This window comes from Sapajus apella, unplaced genomic scaffold (assembly GCF_009761245.1).
Source record: "Sapajus apella isolate SASKATOON/1434 unplaced genomic scaffold, GSC_monkey_1.0 scaffold5, whole genome shotgun sequence".
NCBI classification, from domain to species: Eukaryota; Metazoa; Chordata; class Mammalia; order Primates; family Cebidae; genus Sapajus; species Sapajus apella.
In genome coordinates, this window is record NW_022436945.1 from 37,421,973 (window position 1) to 37,443,329 (window position 21,357).

Sequence of the window (21,357 nt, forward strand, 5' to 3'; positions counted from 1 at the left end):
AAAAAAAAAAAAAAAAAAAATTGAAAATGATTGGAAATATCTATGTACATTAAGCCCCAACTCTGTGATAAAATATTATGTGTGTTTTAGAGGAATATTTAGTGATATAGCAAAATGTTATAACAAAAATAAATGTATAAAATTGGACTTTATGATCTCATCTTTGGTTAAAATGAATTATTGCATGCATAGAAAAAAGAATGAAATCATGTTCCAAAATATTAATAGTTGTTATTTCTGGATGGTATCTTTATAAATTTTTGTATTTATTTTTTTTTATATTTTCTACAATGGTATGTATATTTTATATGATCAGGTTTTCAAAGCTTTTTTAAAAAACTCTTTTTCATAACAGTTATACTAAATTTAAAATCACACTTTTATATAAGAAATAAAAATGTAATAGTTTAAGAATAAAAACAGTCCTTAATCCATGTTAGAGATTATCATGAAAAATGAAGAAAGCCTGACATACAAACATGAAAAGAAAGCATTAAAGAAGTAATCATTTGATACAAGTTTCTGTCTGCCTCACCAGTCCAGAAGTTAAGCCACGGAGCATCAGTAAAGTAAGGGTATAATTTTTAATATTAGTAATAATTAATAGGTTTTTGCAAACCTATTATGCAAACTGCTTTAAAGCCAAATTAATTCTTTGAATATAAATATGTCTTTAATTCATTAAATTTAAAGAATTAATTTGGAAGCAAGATGGATATTGTATCAACTTTGTATAAACCCTATTATTCAAGCACTTAGCAAGGTGGCGTTGGGTATGAGCCATTTCATTTTGGAAAGAAAAGTAGCCACCCATCTAATCCTTCCAGGAAAGAAATATTTTAACATATGGCAGAGCCTGAGGCATCAGGTGTTATAAATCCCAGCTGTCATTCACACAACTAGCAGGCTACTATGAGAAATATTCTGGGTATTCCTATTCAGTAGTGTGATTCAAAACCTATCGAGAGTAGCACATTACAGATTATTAATAATCCTTTTCCATTAAACACACATTTCTTCTCAGAATAACATAAATTATGATAATTGTTAAGCAACAAAAGCCCATCTACCTCATTTAACCCTTGCCCTCCCCAAATAAAACAAAAACAAAAACAGATACTAAAACTGTGAGTTGTTCTGAACTTTCTCCAGTTAGCTCAGGAAAAATATTTACCTAAACTGCAGCTTCTTGTAGCCAGTCTTAAGAATTCCATCTATGTTCAAACTCTAAGAATTTGTCTCAATTTCTTCTGCTACCATGGGCATTGGTAGGGATATAGAACTAGGGAATACGTAGCACAGCCAAAGAGCTCTCATCCAGGTAGAGTCTCTAAGTAATGCTGCTTGTCTAATCTTCAAGACACACAAAAAATTAAACTATATAGTTAGTAATTTTAGCTATATTAAACTTAAAACTTCTACTTACCAAAAGCACTATAAATAAAGTGATCGAATAACAGGTAGGAGAAAATGTTCACAAGGCACAGAACAAAAGATTAAACTTCACAATAAATAATGTTTACAGATGAATGAGAAAGTGACAAATGGCCCAATAAAAGTGGGCAAAGGACATAAACAGGTATATAAGAGAGAAAATCCGAAGCAAAAACTATCAACAGAAGCTCTGTCTACTACAAATTAAGAAATGCAAAATTAAGGCCGGGCGCGGTGGCTCACGCCTGTAATCCCAGCACTTTGGGAGGCTGAGGCGGGTGGATCACGAGGTCAAGAGATCGAGACCATCCTGGTCAACATGGTGAAACCCCGTCTCTACTAAAAATACAAAACATTAGCTGGGCATGGTGGCACGTGCCTGTAATCCCAGCTACTCAGGAGGCTGAGGCAGGAGAATTGCCTGAACCTAGGAGGCAGAGGTTGCGGTGAGCCGAGATCGTGCCATTGCACTCCAGCCTGGGTAACAAGAGCAAAACTCCGTCTCAAAAAAAAAAAAAAAAAAAAGAAAAGCAAAAAAAATAAAAAAAAAGAAAAAAAAAACAAACTTTCTACTTTGTTTCCAACAAAGTAGAAAGTCTGATAACACCAAGCACAGAGGGATATGAGTTGCTGATAGGCATATAAGTAGGTACAACCATTGGAAAACAGTTCGACACTACCTAGTAAAGCTGAAAATGTCCTTACACCAAGGCTCAGGTTTTTTAGTCCATGGAAACTTGCTTACATATGCACAAGGAAGAATGTATAATACAAGAATGTTTATTATCTCACCCTCTGAGGCAGCAATAAAGAAAATAAAAAACAGTCTAATTCTACATTGGTTGGGAAATAAACAGCATGTAAGTATTCATACAGTAGGTTTTCATATAGTAGTTAAAACAAGTACATTTATACAGTGGATCGATTTCAAAGGATTAAGTAAAAATGAAAGTAAATCACAATATGATACAATATATATAAACATTATTTTGTGCATGTAAAATTATACACAAATTATACCAAATTTAATGTATCCTATTGTGATTATTTTGATGAATGTAAATTTTTTTTCTCCTTTTTCGAGAGGAAGTCTCTTTTTTTTCCTTTTTTTTTAAAAGATGGGGTTTCACCACAATGGCCAGGCTGGTCTTGAACTCCTGACCTCAGGTGATCCACCCACCTCGACCTCCCAAAGTGCTAGGATTACAGGCATGAGCCACCATGCCCAGCCAAGAGGGAGTCTCACTCTGTTGCCCAGACTGGAGTGCAGTGGCTCCATCTCAGCTCACTGTAAACTCCGCCTCCCAGGTTCAAGGGATTATCCTGCCTCAGCCTCCTGAGTAGCTGGGATTATAGGTATGGGCCACCACACCTGGCTAAGTTTTGTATTTTTAGAAGAGATGGGGGTTTCATCATGTTGGACTGGCTGGTCTCAAACTCCTGAACTCAAGTGATCTCCCCGCCTCAGTCTCCCTAAGTGCTGGGATGACAGGCATGAGCCACCATGCCCGGCCTATGTAAAATTTATACATGTACAGACACCGTATATATAGAGAGAGCACATATACAGTATCTTCGTAGAGACAGTGTGTGTGTGTGTGTGTGTGTGTGTGTGTGTGTGTGTGCGCGCGCGTGCATGTGTGTGTGTGCTTGTGTGTGGTCAAAACAGAAACTCATTCATGGCAATGACACATTATTAACAGGAAATGGCTAACCTTGGGGAGGGAAAACAAAGAGATGGAAGTATGGTTTTAGGTACATCCATAATATTTTGTATCTATATTATTTTATTTATTTAGAGAAAAAGTATTCTGAAGCAAAGATGGCAAAATGTAAGCATCATTTAAATTCAGATGGTAGGTAAATGGTTGTCTAATATTATTTCCTGTATATTGGAAATATATAATGATTAAATTAATTATATTTAAGATATTAATAAGAAAAACACTCCAACAATTGCTTGGAGAAATACAAAACCAAGGCATATTGAAGCAATCTGAGAAGGCTTACGTTCATTAATAGAGTTAATTTTGCCTCCATGACAAATTCTTGATGTGACAGCTCTAATTAAGCCTGAAAGAACATCTGTTTTTAAACTTACCTTGGTGGGGAAGGGGGACCATTTTTTACTTATCTACCATGACAGTGTGACAATTAAATTTTTTTTTATATGGAACGCTTGACAACTCTGCATGTCATCCTTGCGCAGGGGCAATGCTAATCTTCTCTGTATCGTTCCAATTTTAATATATGTGCTGCCGAAGCGAGCACGACAATTAAATTTTAAAAGGTTTTCCAAACTTTCTTTGACCTTACATCTGTGAGCAACTCATTCATACTTCAAATCAGTTTTTTATTTTTTCAAATTTTTTATTATATTTGCTTCTTTGTGTTTTTTGTTTGTTTGTTTGTTTTGAGACAGGCTAGAGTGCAATGGTGTGATCTCAGCTGGGCTCAAGCGATTCTCCTGCCTCAGCCCCCCGATAGCTGGGACTACAAGCATGTGCCACCACGCCCATCTAATTTTTATTTTTATTTTTTCATATTTTTAGTAGAGACAAGTTTCACCATTTTGGCCAGGCTGTTCTCAAACTCCTGACCTCAACGGATCAGCCCTCCTCGACTTCCCAAAGTGCTGGGATTATAGGCATGAGCCACCACACCCGGTGTTTTATTTGCTTCTTTGGGTTGCTGATTTAATTGTTTGATTTTCTCTGACATCGTATACATTTTATAAAAATGCAAACCAATATAGCTTAAGGAATCCAAACTAAAGAATGTCTTTGTACCCTGGGTAATCATCACAGTAGCAATTGGTTCAGTCAAGAGTCATTAATGGGTGCCGAAACTGGTGGGCAAAAGTTTGATGGGAAACAGGATATAGGGTTGAAGTATCTTGCCACAAATTACTTTTTAACTATAAAGGGAAGAATAGTAACCTCACAGTGAAGAAGCCAGGCAGATATTACTTTAACCAAAGTTAGCATCATGACTACTGAGATAAACCAACATCATGTGAATTGATGCGTGTATGACACAACACACTGAGATTACAGCATCACTTCAGTGCTAACCCTAACCCAAATTGCATAACCCAAATCTAAGCATGAGGTGACATCAAACACACCCAAACAGGGGAACATTCTATAAAGTAACTGGCCCGTGTGCTTCAAAAATGTCAAAGTCATGAAAGACAAAGAAAGCCAGAGGAATTATCCCAGACGGAAGAAGGCAAGAGCGACATAGCAGCTAAATGCAATATGTGATCCTGAACTAGACTGGAGTCTGTGTCACAAAATTATTTTTCTTTTCCTAAGAATGACATCACTGGATAATTGGTAATTTTGATTAATTTGTTTCATGTTGCTTTGGTTGAGAAGCCTCAGAATGCAAATTTAATATAAAATAATTTAAGTATATACACCATATAACAAGATTAAAACTGTGAAAACATGAGTCTCACCTTGCCCTCTATAAGAATGATCCAGTTCAGGCTGGGTGTGGTGGCTCACGCCTGTAATCCAAGCACTTTGGAGGCCAAGGCGGGCGGATCGCCTGAGGTCGGGAGTTCAAGACCAGCCTGACCAATATGGTGAAACCCCGTCTACAAAAAAAAAAAGAAAAAAAGAATGATCCAGTTCAAAAAGATGGTTCTTCACACCTTGCTCTCAAAAATTACAAACAACTGTCATAGCAACATTGACAGAGAATTTCTAATACATATAGATCCTGAATATGTTACAGATTTCATAAGATAAATTTAAGGACTATTGGTGGGAGCTCAGTAGCTAATCTATTCTATTGGAAAGCTGAAAAAGGAGAAAGATGATTAATAAGGCTATCATAACCAAACAACATGAGTCTTACAGCTTATACCAGCTTTCAGAGCTGCACTTAGAAACACAGTGGCAATCAGTCCAGTACCTTGACCTTGATGCATTCTACTTCCTGTATCATTTAAATGTAATGGAATTGTTATGAAGATGAGTGTTAACACATCCCAGTTTTTTGGATAATGTTCTCCATAAGTTTTACATATTGACTGCAATGCCAATTATAGTTAAAGGCAAGCTTGTTTCTCATTAATTATGCAACTTCAAGCTGATCACTTGGCTTCTTTGAGCCCTGGAGCCTGAATTTGTTATATGATAGGATCAGAATCTCTTGTCTCTGAAATTCTTTTCAACTCTAGTTGTGGGTCATTTGAGATTTCAGTCACTAGTTAAGTTATCCATAAAAATGATATATTTTGGGCCGGGCGCTGTGGCTTATGCCTGTAATCCCAGCACTTTGGGAGGCAGAAGCAGGCAGATCATGAGGTCAAGGGATCGAGACCATCCTAGCCAACGTGGTGAAACCCAGTCTCTATGAAAAATACAAAAATTTGGCCGGGCGCGGTGGCTCAAGACTGTGATCCCAGCACTGTGGGAGGCCGAGGCGGGTGGATCACGAGGTCAAGAGATCGAGACCATCCTGGTCAACATGGTGAAACCCCGTCTCTACTAAAAATACAAAAAATTAGCTGGGCATGGTGGTGCACACCTGTAGTCCCAGCTACTCAGGAGGGTAAGGCAAGGAGAATCGCTTGAACCTGCTAGGTGGACGTTGCATTGAGTCCAGATCACACCACTGCACTCCAATCTGGTGACAGAGCGAGACTCCACTTCAAAAAAAAAAAAAAAAGATGCCGGGCGCGGTGGCTCAAGCCTGTAATCCCAGCACTTTGGGAGGCCGAGGCGGGTGGATCACAAGGTCAAGAGATCAAGACCATCCTGGTCAACATGGTGAAACCCCGTCTCTACTAAAACTACAAAAAATTAGCTGGGCATGGTGGCGCGTGCCTGTAATCCCAGCTACTCAGGAGGCTGAGGCAGGAGAATTGCCTGAACCCAGGAGGCGGAGGTTGCGGTGAGCCGAGATCGCGCCATTGCACTCCAGCCTGGGTAACAAGAGTGAAACTCCATCTCAAAAAAAAAAAAAAAAAAAAAGATATATTTCTTTTAAATCCAAAATAGAAAACCTCTCTTCTTTAAGAGCAATTCCTTATGTTAGCTTATTTTATGAAGTATTTTAGATACATGAAAAATGTACAATTAAAAATAGAACAAACTTAAGCATACCCACCATCCAGCTAAAATACAGAACATTACAGTTTGTTATCTATCATGTTGGCAAAAATCCTTGAGTCTGACAAAACGCCTTATTATCATCTCTGCAGGGAAACAGGCACTTTCACATACTGTTGGCAGGAATGTAAAAACGGTATAATGGGAATTTGGCAATATCTAGCAAAATTACATATGCATTTAATCCTGGACACCACCACAATCACCTTTCTATAAATCTATCTCAAAGATATATAGGCAGAAATGTGAAATGATGTATACACAAACTTATTCATTGTAGTTACTATTTGTAATAGCAAAGGATTGCAAACAATCCAAATATTCATCAATAAAGGACTGGTTGAAGAAATAATGATGAAGTGCTATTCCACTATAAAAAATATTCTGTAAAATGCTGTGAATTGCATACAGCATACTACCTTTTGTATAAGAAAGAGGGACTATAAGTGTGTGTGTGTGTGTGTGTGTGTGTGTGTGTGTGTGTGTGTGTGTGTATAAGCATTTTTTTAAAATATCAGGATAAACCAAAAGTCAGTGAAAAATGGTTACTCGTGGCCAGGCGTGGTCACTCACACCTGTAATCCCAGCACTTTGGGAGGCCAAGCTGGGTGGATCATGAGGTCAGGAGTTCAAGACCAGCCTAGCCAAGATGGTGAAACCCTGTCTCAATAAAAAAAATAAATAAGGGGGGGAGATCCAAGATGGCCGTTTAGGAACAGCTCAGGATTGCAGCTCCCAATGAAAGCGCAGAGGGTGAGTGGACGCCGCGTTTTTATTGCCCACAGACTAGGAAATTCCCGGGCAGAGGTGCTCCACGCTCGCCAGCGCGGCTGTTGTGGCCAGCGCTGCTGTGCCGGCCAGCGCCGGCCGGCGCCGACCAGCGCCGCTGCTCTGCCCCGCGCGGCTGCTTTGTCGGCGCCCCGGAGCCGCGGTTCTCCGTACAAAATACACCGGTCCGGGGGCCCTTTTGGCTGGCGATTGGAGCCACGGGAAGTCGCCCATATGCTGGTTCAAAAAGGGGACTGAGCAGAGAACCAGGACAGTAGATTCCAGGGCAAAAAAAAAAAAAGAAAAAAAAGCGCCACAAACCTCAGGGCCGCTGTTTAAGCCAGCGCAGTGAGTGGCCGCAGGGGAAAACAAACAGACCCCGGCGCCTCTTCAACAGGCGACTGGAACACCAACTTAAAAAAGGCTCTGAGGCAGGGAGCCAGGCGATCAGGCTCGGCTGGCCCCACCCCCACAAAAGAACAGCAACCAGAAACTCTGGATTGAGAATTTCACAGCAAGCGCAGCTGAACCCGGGACAGTCCAGCTCTGTGGGGGAGGGGCGTCCGCCATTACTGAGGCAGCCCGCCGTTGCCAAGGCAACCCGCCATTGCTGAGGCAGCCCGCCGTCGCCAAGGCAACACGTCACAGCAGAGACTCCGCCCCAACAGAGGCGGGCCACCATCGCCAAAGCAGTTCTAACTACACCCATATAAACAGGACTGCAGGGAAGTTCACTCGGCAGCGGGGCGCAGCCCACAGCAGCTCAGCAAAGCTGCTATAGGCCGACAGTGACTAGCCTGCCTCCTTGCTGGGCTGGGCAGGTCTGAAGGAAAAAAAGAAAAAAAAAAAAAAAAAAAAAGAAAGCAGCAGCATAACGGAAACTCATAAATAAAGCCCTAAATCCCTGGGACAGAGCACCTGGGAACAAAAAGCAGTTTATGAGTTCTGCTGCAGCAGACCTAAAAGTACCTGCCCAGCAGCTCTGAATGAACAACAACAGAGCTCACAGCTCACCATTTGAGCTCCTATAAAGAAAAGACCGTCTCCTCAAGCAGCTCCCTGACCCCTATATATCCAAAAAGACACCTCATAGAGGAGAGATCAGATTGACACTAGGCGGGTATCCTTCTGGGACAAACATAGAAGAAGAAGAAAACTGGTAACAACCCTTGCTGTTCAACAGTTGCTGCAGGTGAACCCCAGGCAAGCAGGGCCTGGAGTGAACCTCAGCAGATCTACAGCAGAGGGGCCAGACTGTCAGAAGGAAAACCAAGAAGCAGAAATAACCTCATCATCAACAAACAGAACGTCAATCTGAAAGATTTGAGACCCAATCTGAAAGCCAGCAACTACAAAGTCGACAGGTGGATAAATCCTTAAGGATGGGAAGAAACCGGCGCAAAAAGGATGAAAACACCCGAAACCAGAACACCTCTCCTCCTAAAAGGGATCACAACTCCTCGCCAGCAAGGGAACAAGGTTGGATGGAGAATGAGTGTGATGAAATGACAGAATCAGAATTCAGAAGATGGGTAGTAAGAAACTTCTGTGAACTTAAAGAACATGTTCTAACCAAATGCAAAGAAACTAAGAACCTTGAAAAAAGATTTGACGAAATGCTAACAAGAATGGACAAAATAGAAAGGAATATAAGTGAATTGATGGAGCTGAAAACTGCAACACGAGAACTTCGTGAAGCATGCACAAGTATCAACAGCCGAATTGACCAAGCAGAAGAAAGGATATCAGAGGTCGAAGATCAACTCAATGAAATAAAACGGGAAGGCAAGACTGGAGAAAAAAGGGTAAAAAAGAATGAACAAAGTCTCCAAGAAATGTGGGACTATGTGAAAAGACCTAATCTACGTTTGATAGGCGTACCCGAATGCGACGAAGAGAATGAATCCAAGCTGGAAAATACTCTGCAGGATATTATCCAGGAAAACTTCCCCAACCTAGGAAGGCAGGCAAACATTCAAGTCCAGGAAATACAGAGAACACCACAAAGATATTCGTCAAGAAGAGCAACCCCAAGGCACGTAATCGTCAGATTCACCAGGGTCGAAATGAAGGAGAAAATACTAAGGGCAGCCAGAGAGAAAGGTCGGGTTACCCACAAAGGGAAGCCCATCAGACTCACAGCAGATCTCTCAGCAGAAACCCTACAAGCCAGAAGAGAATGGGGGCCAATATTCAACATCCTTAAAGAAAAGAACTTTCAACCCAGAATCTCCTATCCAGCCAAACTAAGCTTCATAAGTGAAGGAAAAATAAAATCCTTTGGGAACATGCAAGTACTCAGAGATTTCGTCACCACCAGGCCAGCTCTACAAGAGCTCCTGAAAGAGGCTCTACACATATAAAGGAACAACAAGTACCAGCTCAACTAAAGGGCAAAACAGCCAGCTAGCACCAAAATGGCAGTATCAAATTCACACATAACAATATTAACCCTAAATGTAAATGGACTAAATGCCCCAATCAAAAGACACAGACTGACAAATTGGATAAAAAGACAAAACCCATCGGTGTGCTGTATCCAGGAAACCCATCTCACATGCAAGGATACACAAAGGCTCAAAATAAAGGGATGGAGGAAGATTTACCAAGCAAATGGAGAGCAAAAAAAAGCAGGAGTTGCAATTCTCATCTCTGATAAATTAGACTTTAAAGCAACAAAGATCATAAGAGACAAAGAGGGACATTACATAATGGTAAAAGGATCAATGCAACAAGAAGAGCTAACGATCCTAAATATATACGCACCCAATACAGGAGCACCCAGATACATAAGGCAAGTTCTTAATGACTTACAAAGGGACTTAGACTCCCACACAATAATAGTGGGAGACTTTAACACCCCATTGTCAACATTAGACAGATCAACCAGACAGAAAATTAACAAGGATATCCAGGACTTGAACTCAGACCTGGACCAAGCAAACCTAATAGACATTTACAGAACTCTCCACCCAAAATCCACAGAATATACATTCTTCTCAGCACCACATCACACCTACTCTAAAATTGACCACATAATTGGGAGTAAATCACTCCTCAGCAAATGCAAAACAACGGAAATCGTAACAAACAGTCTCTCAGACCACAGTGCAATCAAGTTAGAACTCAGAATTCAAAAACTAACTCAGAACCACACAACTTCATGGAAACTGAACAACTTGCTCTTGAATGTTGACTGGATAAACAATGAAATGAAGGCAGAAATAAAGATGTTCTTCGAAACCAACGAGAATGAAGACACAACATACCAAAATCTCTGGGACACATTTAAAGCAGTATCCAGAGGAAAATATATAGCAATAAGTGCCCACATGAGAAGCAAGGAGAGATCAAAAATTGACGCCCTATCGTCAAAACTGAAAGAGCTAGAGGAGCAAGATCAAAAAAACTCAAAGTCTAGCAGAAGACAAGAAATAGCTAAGATCAGAGCAGAACTGAAGGAGATAGAGACACAAAAAACCCTTCAAAAAATCAATAAATCCAGGAGCTGGTTTTTTGAAAAGATCAACAAAATAGACAGACCACTAGCCAGATTAATAAAAAAGAAAAGAGAGAATAACCAAATTGATGCAATAAAAAACGATAAAGGGGATATCACCACAGATTCCACAGAAATTCAAACCATCATCAGAGATTATTACAAACAACTCTATGCACACAAACTAATAAACCTGGAAGAAATGGATAAATTCCTGGACACTTGCCTCCTGCCAAGCCTAAACCAGGAAGAAGCCGAAACCCTGAACAGACCCATAACAAGGTCTGAAGTTGAGGCAGCAATTAAGAGATTACCACCCAAAAAAAGCCCAGGTCCAGATGTGTTCACAGCTGAATTCTACCAGACATACAAAGAGGAGCTGGTACCATTTCTTCTGAAACTATTCCAAACAATACAAAAAGAGGGAATTCTTCCCAAATCATTTTATGAGACCAACATCATCCTGATTCCAAAACCCGGCAGAGACTCAACAAGAAAAGAAAACTTCAGGCCAATATCCATGATGAACATAGATGCAAAAATCTTCAATAAAATACTGACAAGCCGATTGCAACAGCACATCAAAAAGCTTATCCACCATGATCAAGTAGGCTTCATCCCGGGGATGCAAGGCTGGTTCAACATACGCAAGTCTATAAACGTAATTCACCACATAAACAGAACCAAAGACAAAAACCACATGATTATCTCAATTGATGCAGAGAAGGCCTTTGACAAAATTCAACAGCCCTTTATGCTAAAAACACTCAGTAAGCTAGGTATCAATGGAACGTATCTCAAAATAATGAAAGCTATTTATGACAAACCAACAGCCAATATCATACTGAATGGGCAAAAACTGGAAGCATTCCCCTTGAAATGTGGCACCAGACAAGGATGCCCGCTCTCACCACTGCTATTCAATATAGTATTAGAAGTTCTAGCCAGAGCAATCAGGCAAGAAAAAGAAATAAAGGGCATTCAAATAGGAAAGGAGGAAGTCAAATTGTCTCTATTTGCAGACGACATGATTGTATATCTAGAAGACCCCATCGTCTCAGCCCCAAACCTCCTGAAACTGATAAGCAAGTTCAGCAAAGTCTCAGGATACAAAATCAATGTGCAAAAATCACATGCATTCCTATACACCAGTAACAGACTTAAAGAGAGCCAAATCAAGAACAAACTTCCATTCACAATTGCCACAAAGAGAATAAAATACCTAGGAATACAACTAACAAGGAATGTAAAGGACCTCTTCAAGGAGAACTACAAGCCACTGCTCAACGAAATAAGAGAGGACACAAACAGATGGAGAAACATCCCATGTTCATGGTTAGGAAGAATCAATATCGTGAAAATGGCCATACTGCCCAAAGTAATTTACAGATTCAATGCTATCCCCATCAAGCTACCAATGACCTTCTTTGCAGAACTGGAAAAAACCACCTTAAACTTCATATGGAACCAAAAGAGAGCCCGCATAGCCAAGTCAATTCTAAGCAAAAAGAACAAAGCAGTGGGCATCACACTACCAGACTTCAAACTATACTACAAGGCTACAGTAATCAAAACAGCATGGTACTGGTACCAAAACAGAGATATAGACCAATGGAACAGAACAGAGGTCTCTGAGGCAACACAACATATCTACAACCATCTGATCTTTGACAAACCAGTCAAAAACAAGCAATGGGGAAAGGATTCCCTGTTCAATAAATGGTGTTGGGAAAGCTGGCTAGCCATGTGCAGAAAGCAGAAACTGGACCCCTTCCTGACACCTTACACTAAAATTAACTCCAGATGGATTAAAGACTTAAACATAAGACCTAACACCATAAAAACCCTAGAAGAAAATCTAGGCAAAACCATTCAGGACGTAGGTGTAGGCAAGGACTTCATGACCAAAACGCCAAACGCATTGACAACAAAAGCCAAAATAGACAAATGGGACCTAATCAAACTCCACAGCTTCTGCACAGCAAAAGAAACAATCATTAGAGTGAATCGGCAACCAACAGATTGGGAAAAAATTTTTGCAGTTTACCCATCTGACAAAGGGCTGATATCCGTAATTTACAAAGAACTAAAGCAGATTTACAAGAAAAAAACTAACAAGCCCATTCAAAAGTGGGCAAAGGATATGAACAGACACCTCTCAAAAGAAGACATACGTGAGGCCAACAAACATATGAAAAAATGCTCATCATCACTGGTCATCAGAGAAATGCAAATCAAAACTACACTGAGATACCATCTCACGCCGGTTAGAATGGCGATCATTAAAAAATCTGGAGACAACAGATGCTGGAGAGGATGTGGAGAAATAGGAACACTTTTGCACTGTTGGTGGGAGTGTAAATTAGTGCAACCATTGTGGAAGACAGTGTGGCGATTCCTCAAGGACCTAGAAATAGAAATTCCGTTTGACCCAGCAATCCCATTACTGGGTATATATCCAAAGGATTACAAATCGTTCTACTATAAGGACACGTGTACACGAATGTTCATTGCAGCACTGTTTACAATAGCAAAGACCTGGAACCAACCCAAATGCCCATCGACGATAGACTGGATAGGGAAAATGTGGCACATATACACCATGGAATATTATGCAGCCATCAGAAACGATGAGTTTGGGTCCTTTGTAGGGACATGGATGAACCTGGAAACCATCATTCTCAGCAAACTGACAGAAGAGCAGAAGATCAAACACCGCATGTTCTCACTCATAGGCGGGTGTTGAACAATGAGAACACATGGACACAGGGAGGGGAGCACTACACACTGGGGTCAGTTGGGGGGAAATAGGGGAGGGAGGGTGGGAGGTGGGAAGCTGGGGAGAGATAGCAAGGGGAGAAATGCCAGATGTAGGTGATGGGGAGGAAGGCAGCAAATCACACTGCCACGTGTGTTCCTATGCAACAATTTTGCATGTTACTCACATGTACCCCAAAATGTAAAATGCAATAAAATAAATAAATGGGGAAAAAAAAAATTAAAAAGGATTTTTAAAATTAAAAATAAATAAATAAATAAATAAATTTAAAATTTTTAAAAAAAGAAAAAAATGGTTACTCATCGTGGAAGGAAAAAACGGTAATCAGAGGATGTTCAACCTCATATGTCACTAGGCAACTGCAAATTAAAATGAGATACCACTACACACATATTAGAATGCCTAAAATTCAAAACACTGACAGCACTAAATACTTGTGAGGATGTGGACAACAGGAACTCTCATTCATTGCTGGTGGAAATGCAAAATGGTAAAGCCACTTAGGAAGACAGTTTTGGCAGTTTCTTACAAAACCAAGCATTCTCTCTCACTATATGATCCAGCAATCATACTCCACGATATTTGTCCCAATGAGTTGAAAACTTATATCCACACAAAAATCTATATGTGAATTTTTATAGCAGCTTTATTTATAATTGCCAAACTTTGAAAGCAGACAATGTCCTTCAGTAGGTGAATGGATGACAACCTGTGGTACATCTATACCTTGGAGTATCATACAGAACTAAAAAGGAATGAGCTATCAAGCCACTAAAAGACATGGAGGAAACTTAAATGCATACTGCTAAGTGAAAAAAAACAGTCTCAGTAGATAGCTCTAACTGCAAGAATCCATCTTATCCACAATTTTGCTTTCTGCAGTTAACCAAGGCCTGAAAATATTACGTGGAAAATTTCAGAAATAACTAATTCATAAGGTTGAAATTGCACACCATTCTGAGTAGCCTGATGAATTCTTGTACTATCTTGCTCCATCCTGAAACATTTCTTTGGACCCGAAACATTCCTTCGTCCAGCACATCTGTGCTCTATTCGTTACAGCATATATATTAGTCATTTAACTGTCTCAGTTATCAAATCAACACATATAAGAAGAGTGAGTAGAGTACCATTAGATATTTTGAGAGAGGAGCATAATTGCATAACTTTTTTTTTTTTTTTTTTTTTTTTTTTGAGACGGAGTTTTTTGCTCTTGTTACCCAGGCTGGAGTGCAATGGCACGATCTCGGCTCACCGCAACCTCTGCCTCCTGGGTTCAGGCAATTCTCCTGCCTCAGCCTCCTGGGTAGCTGGGATTACAGGCACACGCCACCATGCCCAGCTAATTTTTTTTTTGTATTTTTAGTAGAGACGGGGTTTCACCATGTTGACCAGGATGGTCTCGATCTCTTGACCTCGTGATCCACCCGCCTCGGCCTCCCAAAGTGCTAGGATTACAGGCTTGAGCCACCGCGCCCGGCAATTGCATAACTTTTATTACAGTATATTGTTATAATTGTTCCATTTTATTATTGTTGTTATTAATTTCTTACTGTGCATAATTTATAAATAAACCTTATTATCAGATGTATGTATATGGTTCTATACTATCCATGGTTTCAGGCACCTACTGTAGGTCTTATATCCCTTGAGGATAAAGGGGGACTATTATGTATGACATTCAGGAAAAGGCAAAACTATGGAGCCAGGAAAAGGTCAGTGGTTGTCAGTTCTGGGGAAAGAAGGGAGGGATGAATATTGGAACATAAAGGATTTGAGGGCAGTGAAATTACTCTTATGTTATTGTAATGGTGGATCTGTCATTAGGCATTTTACAAAAGCCACAGAATGTGCAACAAACAACAAACCTTAATGTAAACCATGGTCTTTAGTTAATAACAATGTATCAGTGTTGGCTATCAACTGAAATAAATGTACCACAATAATGCAAGACATTAATAATAGGGGAAAAGCAGCAGGTTTTCTATAAACCTAAAACTGCCTACAAAATAAATCTGTTAACAAAAAAGAAAGGCAGGGGACAGGGATGGAAATAAACCTTCTCAGATAAAATCTGTCATGGGGTTTTGACTTTGGAAACATATAAATGTGGCCATTAAATAACTTTAAAAACAAAAGCACTGGCCGGGCACAGGTGGTTCACACCTATAATCCCAACACTTTGGGAGGCTAAGGCAAGCGGATCACGAGATCAGAAGACTGAGACCATCCTGACCAACATGGTGAAACCCATCCTCTACTAAAAAATACAAAAATTAGCTGGGCATGGTGGTGCATACCTGTAGTCCCAGCTACTTGGGAGACTGAGGCAGGAGAATTGCTTGAACCCAGGAGGAGGAGGTTGCAGTGAGCTGAGATCGCGCCACTGCACTCCAGCCTGGCACCTGGCAAAAGAGCAAGACTCTGCCTCAAAAAAAAAAAAAAAAAAAAGGACAAGGAAAAAAAATTACTTTAAGAAGAAAATAAAAGAACAAAGCAATCCCTAAAAATTTAAACCAAATTGAGACAAGCGAACTTGGCTCTACAGCAAGCTGGTGGTACGACCAAGCAGAGAAGAGCTCTGCCAAATAACTGCAAAAGCAATGTTTTGGCTTTTATTTTTTGTGAGATGTACCCTGAAGACAAAGACATCACAAAGAATTATAACCTGTATTTAGTCATTTTATTGTTGCCTACAACATTGGGGTTGCTATTTTGAAACTGTTATTTTAAAAATACCTGTGATGCTGGGTGTGGTAGCATGCACCTGCAGTCCCAGCTAGTCAGAAGGTTGAGACAGACTGCTTGAGGCCAGGAGTTTGAAGCTGCAGTTCGAGCTATGATTGTGCCACTGTACTCTACCCTGGGCAGCACAGCAAGATCCTATCACTAAAATAAATAAATAAACAAATGCATAGGTACATATATCAAATATACATTATTTATATGGTAGGAAAAGGCAAATACATGTTAATGTTATTAAAATCAAGATTTTTTTAGCTTAAGAGAACAAAGGCAAAATATTAAAAAGTAGGTGAAAGTTTTAAGCTTTAATTTAAATAGAAAATATCAGTACAAACTCATTATTTACTTTTCTCCTTCTAGAAAAGAGTTATTTCCTAGTTCTGTCCACTGGAAAGGTCTGGAAGTAATAATAACTTAGTAGCAATGATCATCCCTAGTGCTCAGATTATAGTCTCAAAAGACCAAAAAAGCGCAGTCTTTGAAAAAATGGCTGATTTCGTATAGAACAGGAAATACACGTCCCGAGCCCAGAGACCACTTGCTGTGCCTGAAAGCAAGAAAGCTATCAGAGATTACTGGGGTCACGTCAAAATAACGAAAGAGCCAAGCTGAAACTCCACTCACCAAAAATTGCAATAATTTGAGCAACAAAAGAATAACAAGACACTTGCTATGTGATGTAATTGAGTAAAAGAATCCAGAGATATGATTCTATTTTTAGGAATTCCTAGAAAAACCTCATCTATAGTGACAGGAAGCAAATTAATGGTTGCCTAGGGCTAGGGATGGAGTGGGAGTAAGATTGACTGCAGAGAGGCCCAAAGGAATTTTGGGGAGTGATGGAAATATTCTATATTCTAGCCTGGGCATGGTGGCTCACCCCTGTAATCCCAGCACTTTGGGAGGCCGAGGTAGATGGATCACCTGAGGTAAGGAGTTCACGAACAGCCTGACCAATATAGTGAAATCCCATCTCTTAAAAATGCAAAAATTAGCTGGGCGTGGTAGCATTCGCCTACAATCCCAGTTTCTCATGAGGCTGAGACAGGAGAATCGCTTGAACCCTGGAGGTGGAGGTTGCAGTGAGCCAAGATCATGCCACTGCACTCCAGCCTGGATGACAGAGTAAGACTCTGTTAAAAAAAAAAAAAAAAGATATATTCTGATTGTGGGGGTAGCTATACAGGCATATGCATTTTTCAAAATTCATTCAATTGCACAGTTTCTAAATGAGTGCATTTCACTGCATTTAAATTATACCTCGAATAACATTGGTTTTTTAAAAAAGAGAAAAAAAGGAATACACTGTAATGAGTAGAAATCATAAGTGTAAAAATCTCAGAGCTCTTACTAAGTCTTTTTAAAAAATCCTATTTGTTCACCAATTGCCAGGATACCAACTGCTGTAGTTTGGAATATTGTTCCTTCCAAATCTCATGTTAAATTTGATACCCTATGCTGGAGGTGGGGACCAACGAGAGGTGTTTGGGTCAAAGGGGCAGATCCCTCATGAATAGTTTAATGCCTTCTCTCAGGAGTGAGTTCTTCTCTTTAAGTTCTCATGAAAGCCTGTTGTTACAAGGAGGCTGGCCCCTCCTCCCTTTCTCTCTTGCTTCCTCTCTCACCATGTGGTAACTGCACATGCCAGGTTTCCTTCACCTTCCACCATGGGTGGAAGCAGCTGAGGCCCTCACCTGATCCAGATGTCTGCACCGTGCTTCTTGTACAGTCTGCTGAACTATGAGCCAAACAAACCTCTTTTCATTATAAATTTCTCAGTCTCAGATATTCCTTTTTAGCAACACACAACAGACTAAGACACCAAATCATTATTCTAAAATTTGATAATCCTAAGTTATCTGACACTTACCTTGCTTTTCTTATGTGGGCTGGACTTCAAGGTACCTAGTGGTTGATGAAGGAAAGTTCTTTATAGAACAATTACAGCTAATAAATGTAGAAAGAATGATAAAATTAGAAAAATACTATTTTTCAAATCTTTTATGAAATGATGGATCTAAGTAATAATCATCAGTGGTTTCTAAAACCATTAGTGAAAGATAGATAAGGATCCTTAAGTATCTATTGATGAATCAGGTCAACCACATTTGAACCACACTTGATTGATGGATACCAGGCATTATGTGCCTCTCGATGTGATACAATAGGAAGCTATAGAGCATCATATATAAAGTATCTTTGCCTAAATAAATAAATGTTAAAAACTGAATCAATGGCTGGGCGTGGTGGCTCATGCCTGTAATCCAAGCACTTTGGAGGCCAAAGCGAGTGAATCACCTGAGGTTGGGAGTTCAAGACCAGCCTGACCAAAATGGTGAAACCCCGTCTTTTTAAAAAATTTAAAAAAAAAACTGAATCAAAAACAAGCCTCTAAATCTTACTGTCCATTTGTAGGAAATACGATTCTGTACTCATTAAAATGAGAAAACTTAGTAAGGTTAGACTTAACCTTAGCAAGCTTAGTGAAGATGTAGAACCCTGGAAACTCTCACACCCTGCTGCCAGGAGTGCAAATTGGCCCATGCAGTTTGAATTTGACAACACACACAAAATGAGGAAAATCACCTCCTTGCCACTAGATGGTGCTTATTGGCTTTTGAGTAGTTTATTGTATTGTTTTCTATTACATTGCTGCATTCCTCCTTTTACTTCTGATAGATCACTGGAGAAAGGGACTGGGCACTAGGGGCTAGAGCCTCACCAGAATGTTGTAATTGGGATCCCAACAGTTGTATCTGCTACGGAACCATGTTGACGCTAAGGACACATCTCTGAGTGTTACCGTCTTCCCTAGCCACTTACATTATTCAGTTCCTTTGCAGTCTCTAATACTGTGTAAAGGGTATTTTTCTGAAGAATATATTTTTCAATACAATCTTTTTTTTTTTTATTTTTTAAAGGCGGGGTCTCATCATGTTGGTCAGGCTGGTCTTGAACTCTTGACCTCAGGTGATCCGCCCACCTTGGCCTCCAAATACAATCTTATTATTTTTAATTATTCCACATAATCTGTGCTCTCTATTTAACTTTTTTAACATAACTTTGAAATTATAAAACATGGCACAAGAAAGTCCTACATACACTTCACCTAGGCCCCAGGTTCACCACTTATTATCAATTTACCATTCTCTCTCTCTCTCTCTAAATTGTATATATGTTATATATTATTTTATGTAATTTATATATTATATGTAATTGTTATACTATATATAATTTATAGATATATTATGTATATGATTTATAGATGAATTATATAATTTATATATATGTTAATTTATATATTTTATAATCATACATTATATTTTTTTTTTTTTTTTTCTTCATAGACAGAGGCTAACAAATCCTCCCTCATGTTTATTTGTACAAATAGCACAGGAGGACCCCAGCCCCATGCAGATGGCAGCCCCGGGGGGGTCGCACCAGTCCTTCTGTCCTCACGTTGGCAGACAGAGATATCTACTCTGAAGCCTTTGTAGGGGCCTGGGCACCTTTGGGAGCCTGAGCTGGAACTGAAGCTGGAGCTGCAGCCTGGGCCTTGTTTTGATCCTTGGACTTGGCCTTGACTTTTGGCCGACAGAGCCTGAGCCCCTTGGCAATGCGTGCACGAGCACGCTTCCCAAGCTTGGGGTGGGCAATGTAAGCAAGTCGCTCAAGCTTGCAGCTGACACCCCCCTTTGGGATCTTGGGCTTAACCTCCTTGGGCTTTACAAGAGCCTTGATGGCCTCGGCACGTGCACTCATGGCCTTGGCATTGTTGGCCTGCATCTTCTTTAGGCCCTTCTTGTTGTGCTTCTTGGCAAAGTGCATGTTCCTCAGGAACTTGGGGTCCACCCCCTTAAGAGATTCGTATCTTTGTGATCGGGGTTTCTTGATACCATTTCTGTGCCATTTTCGGGACTGGTTGTGTGTTGTGTGGTTCTTGGACTTGGCCATGTCTGCACCTAAGCCGCGGTTCCATTATATTGTTTATATATATTATACATATATATAAGTTTCTAAACTATTTAATAGTGAGTTGCAGACATAATTCCCCACTGGTCTTATAAACACAGACACTATTCTATAAAACCACAACACACCTATCAAAATCAGGAAATTAACATGGATATAGTGCTATCTAATGTACAGACTGGGTTCATGTTTTACCAATTATCCCAAATACTGTCCATTATAGCAAACATACAACAAAACATAATAAGAAATAAAAAACTCACAATTGTTCAAAACCCATTTCCTTTTCCCCCTTTCCTTTCTGTCCCCGGACTCAACCCAGGATTATCCACAGCATTTAGTTGTCATGTTCATATCTTCCTCAATCTAGGCAGTTTCTCAGGCTTTCCTTGTCTTTTATGATCTTGACATTTTTGAAGGCCAGATATTTACATTACCTTCAATTTGGGTTTGTCTGACATTTTTTCATGATTAAAGTTATGAGTTTGCAAGGCAGGACTATCACAAGTGATACTGTGTTAGTACATCATCTTAGCAAGTGCACAATGTCAGTTTGTCCCATTACTGCTAAATTAACCGTTATCGTTTTGTGTGTCCACTCTTAATCTAATGAATAAATATGTTTAATTATTAAATAATTAAAAAGCATTTTATGGGGAGATACTTTGAGAATATGTTAAGTATCTTTTCTCTCATCAAACTTTCACCCACTATTTTGCCTCCTATTTTACTATGGTTGTTATCAAATGGTGATTCTCTAATTCCATTATTTCTTCTACATTAACTGGTTGGCTTAAGTTGTAAAGAAGAGCTTTCCACTTATTTATTTATTCATTTCTTTATATCAGTATAGGTTCATGGATTCATTTTATTCAATGGCTTATAATCTGTTACTAATGTTATTTATTTTGATACTCAGATTGTTTTATATTTGGCCAGTGGGATCCCCTTCAGTTTGAATGCTTTGTCCTTTAACGTGGTTCAAATCTACTTTGAGAGTTTTCTTATTTTCTGGTGCAAGAAGATGTTTCACA

At 39.6% G+C, this 21,357-nt stretch overlaps 1 protein-coding gene and 1 non-coding gene across 2 annotated transcripts; both read right to left on the bottom strand.

The window, feature by feature from the left end:
* Positions 1 to 3,598: 3,598 nt before the first annotated feature.
* LOC116548881 lies at positions 3,599 to 3,705 on the bottom strand. Its single transcript, XR_004267593.1, has one exon. It is a non-coding gene; the product is annotated as a U6 spliceosomal RNA (small nuclear RNA).
* Positions 3,706 to 19,706: 16,001 nt separating this feature from the next.
* LOC116548694 (60S ribosomal protein L29-like) lies at positions 19,707 to 20,329 on the bottom strand. Its single transcript, XM_032274117.1, has one exon. It carries the CDS (start codon positions 20,303 to 20,305, stop codon positions 19,829 to 19,831), a length of 477 nt encoding a protein of 158 aa, XP_032130008.1. The 5' UTR covers positions 20,306 to 20,329; the 3' UTR covers positions 19,707 to 19,828.
* Positions 20,330 to 21,357: the final 1,028 nt, after the last annotated feature.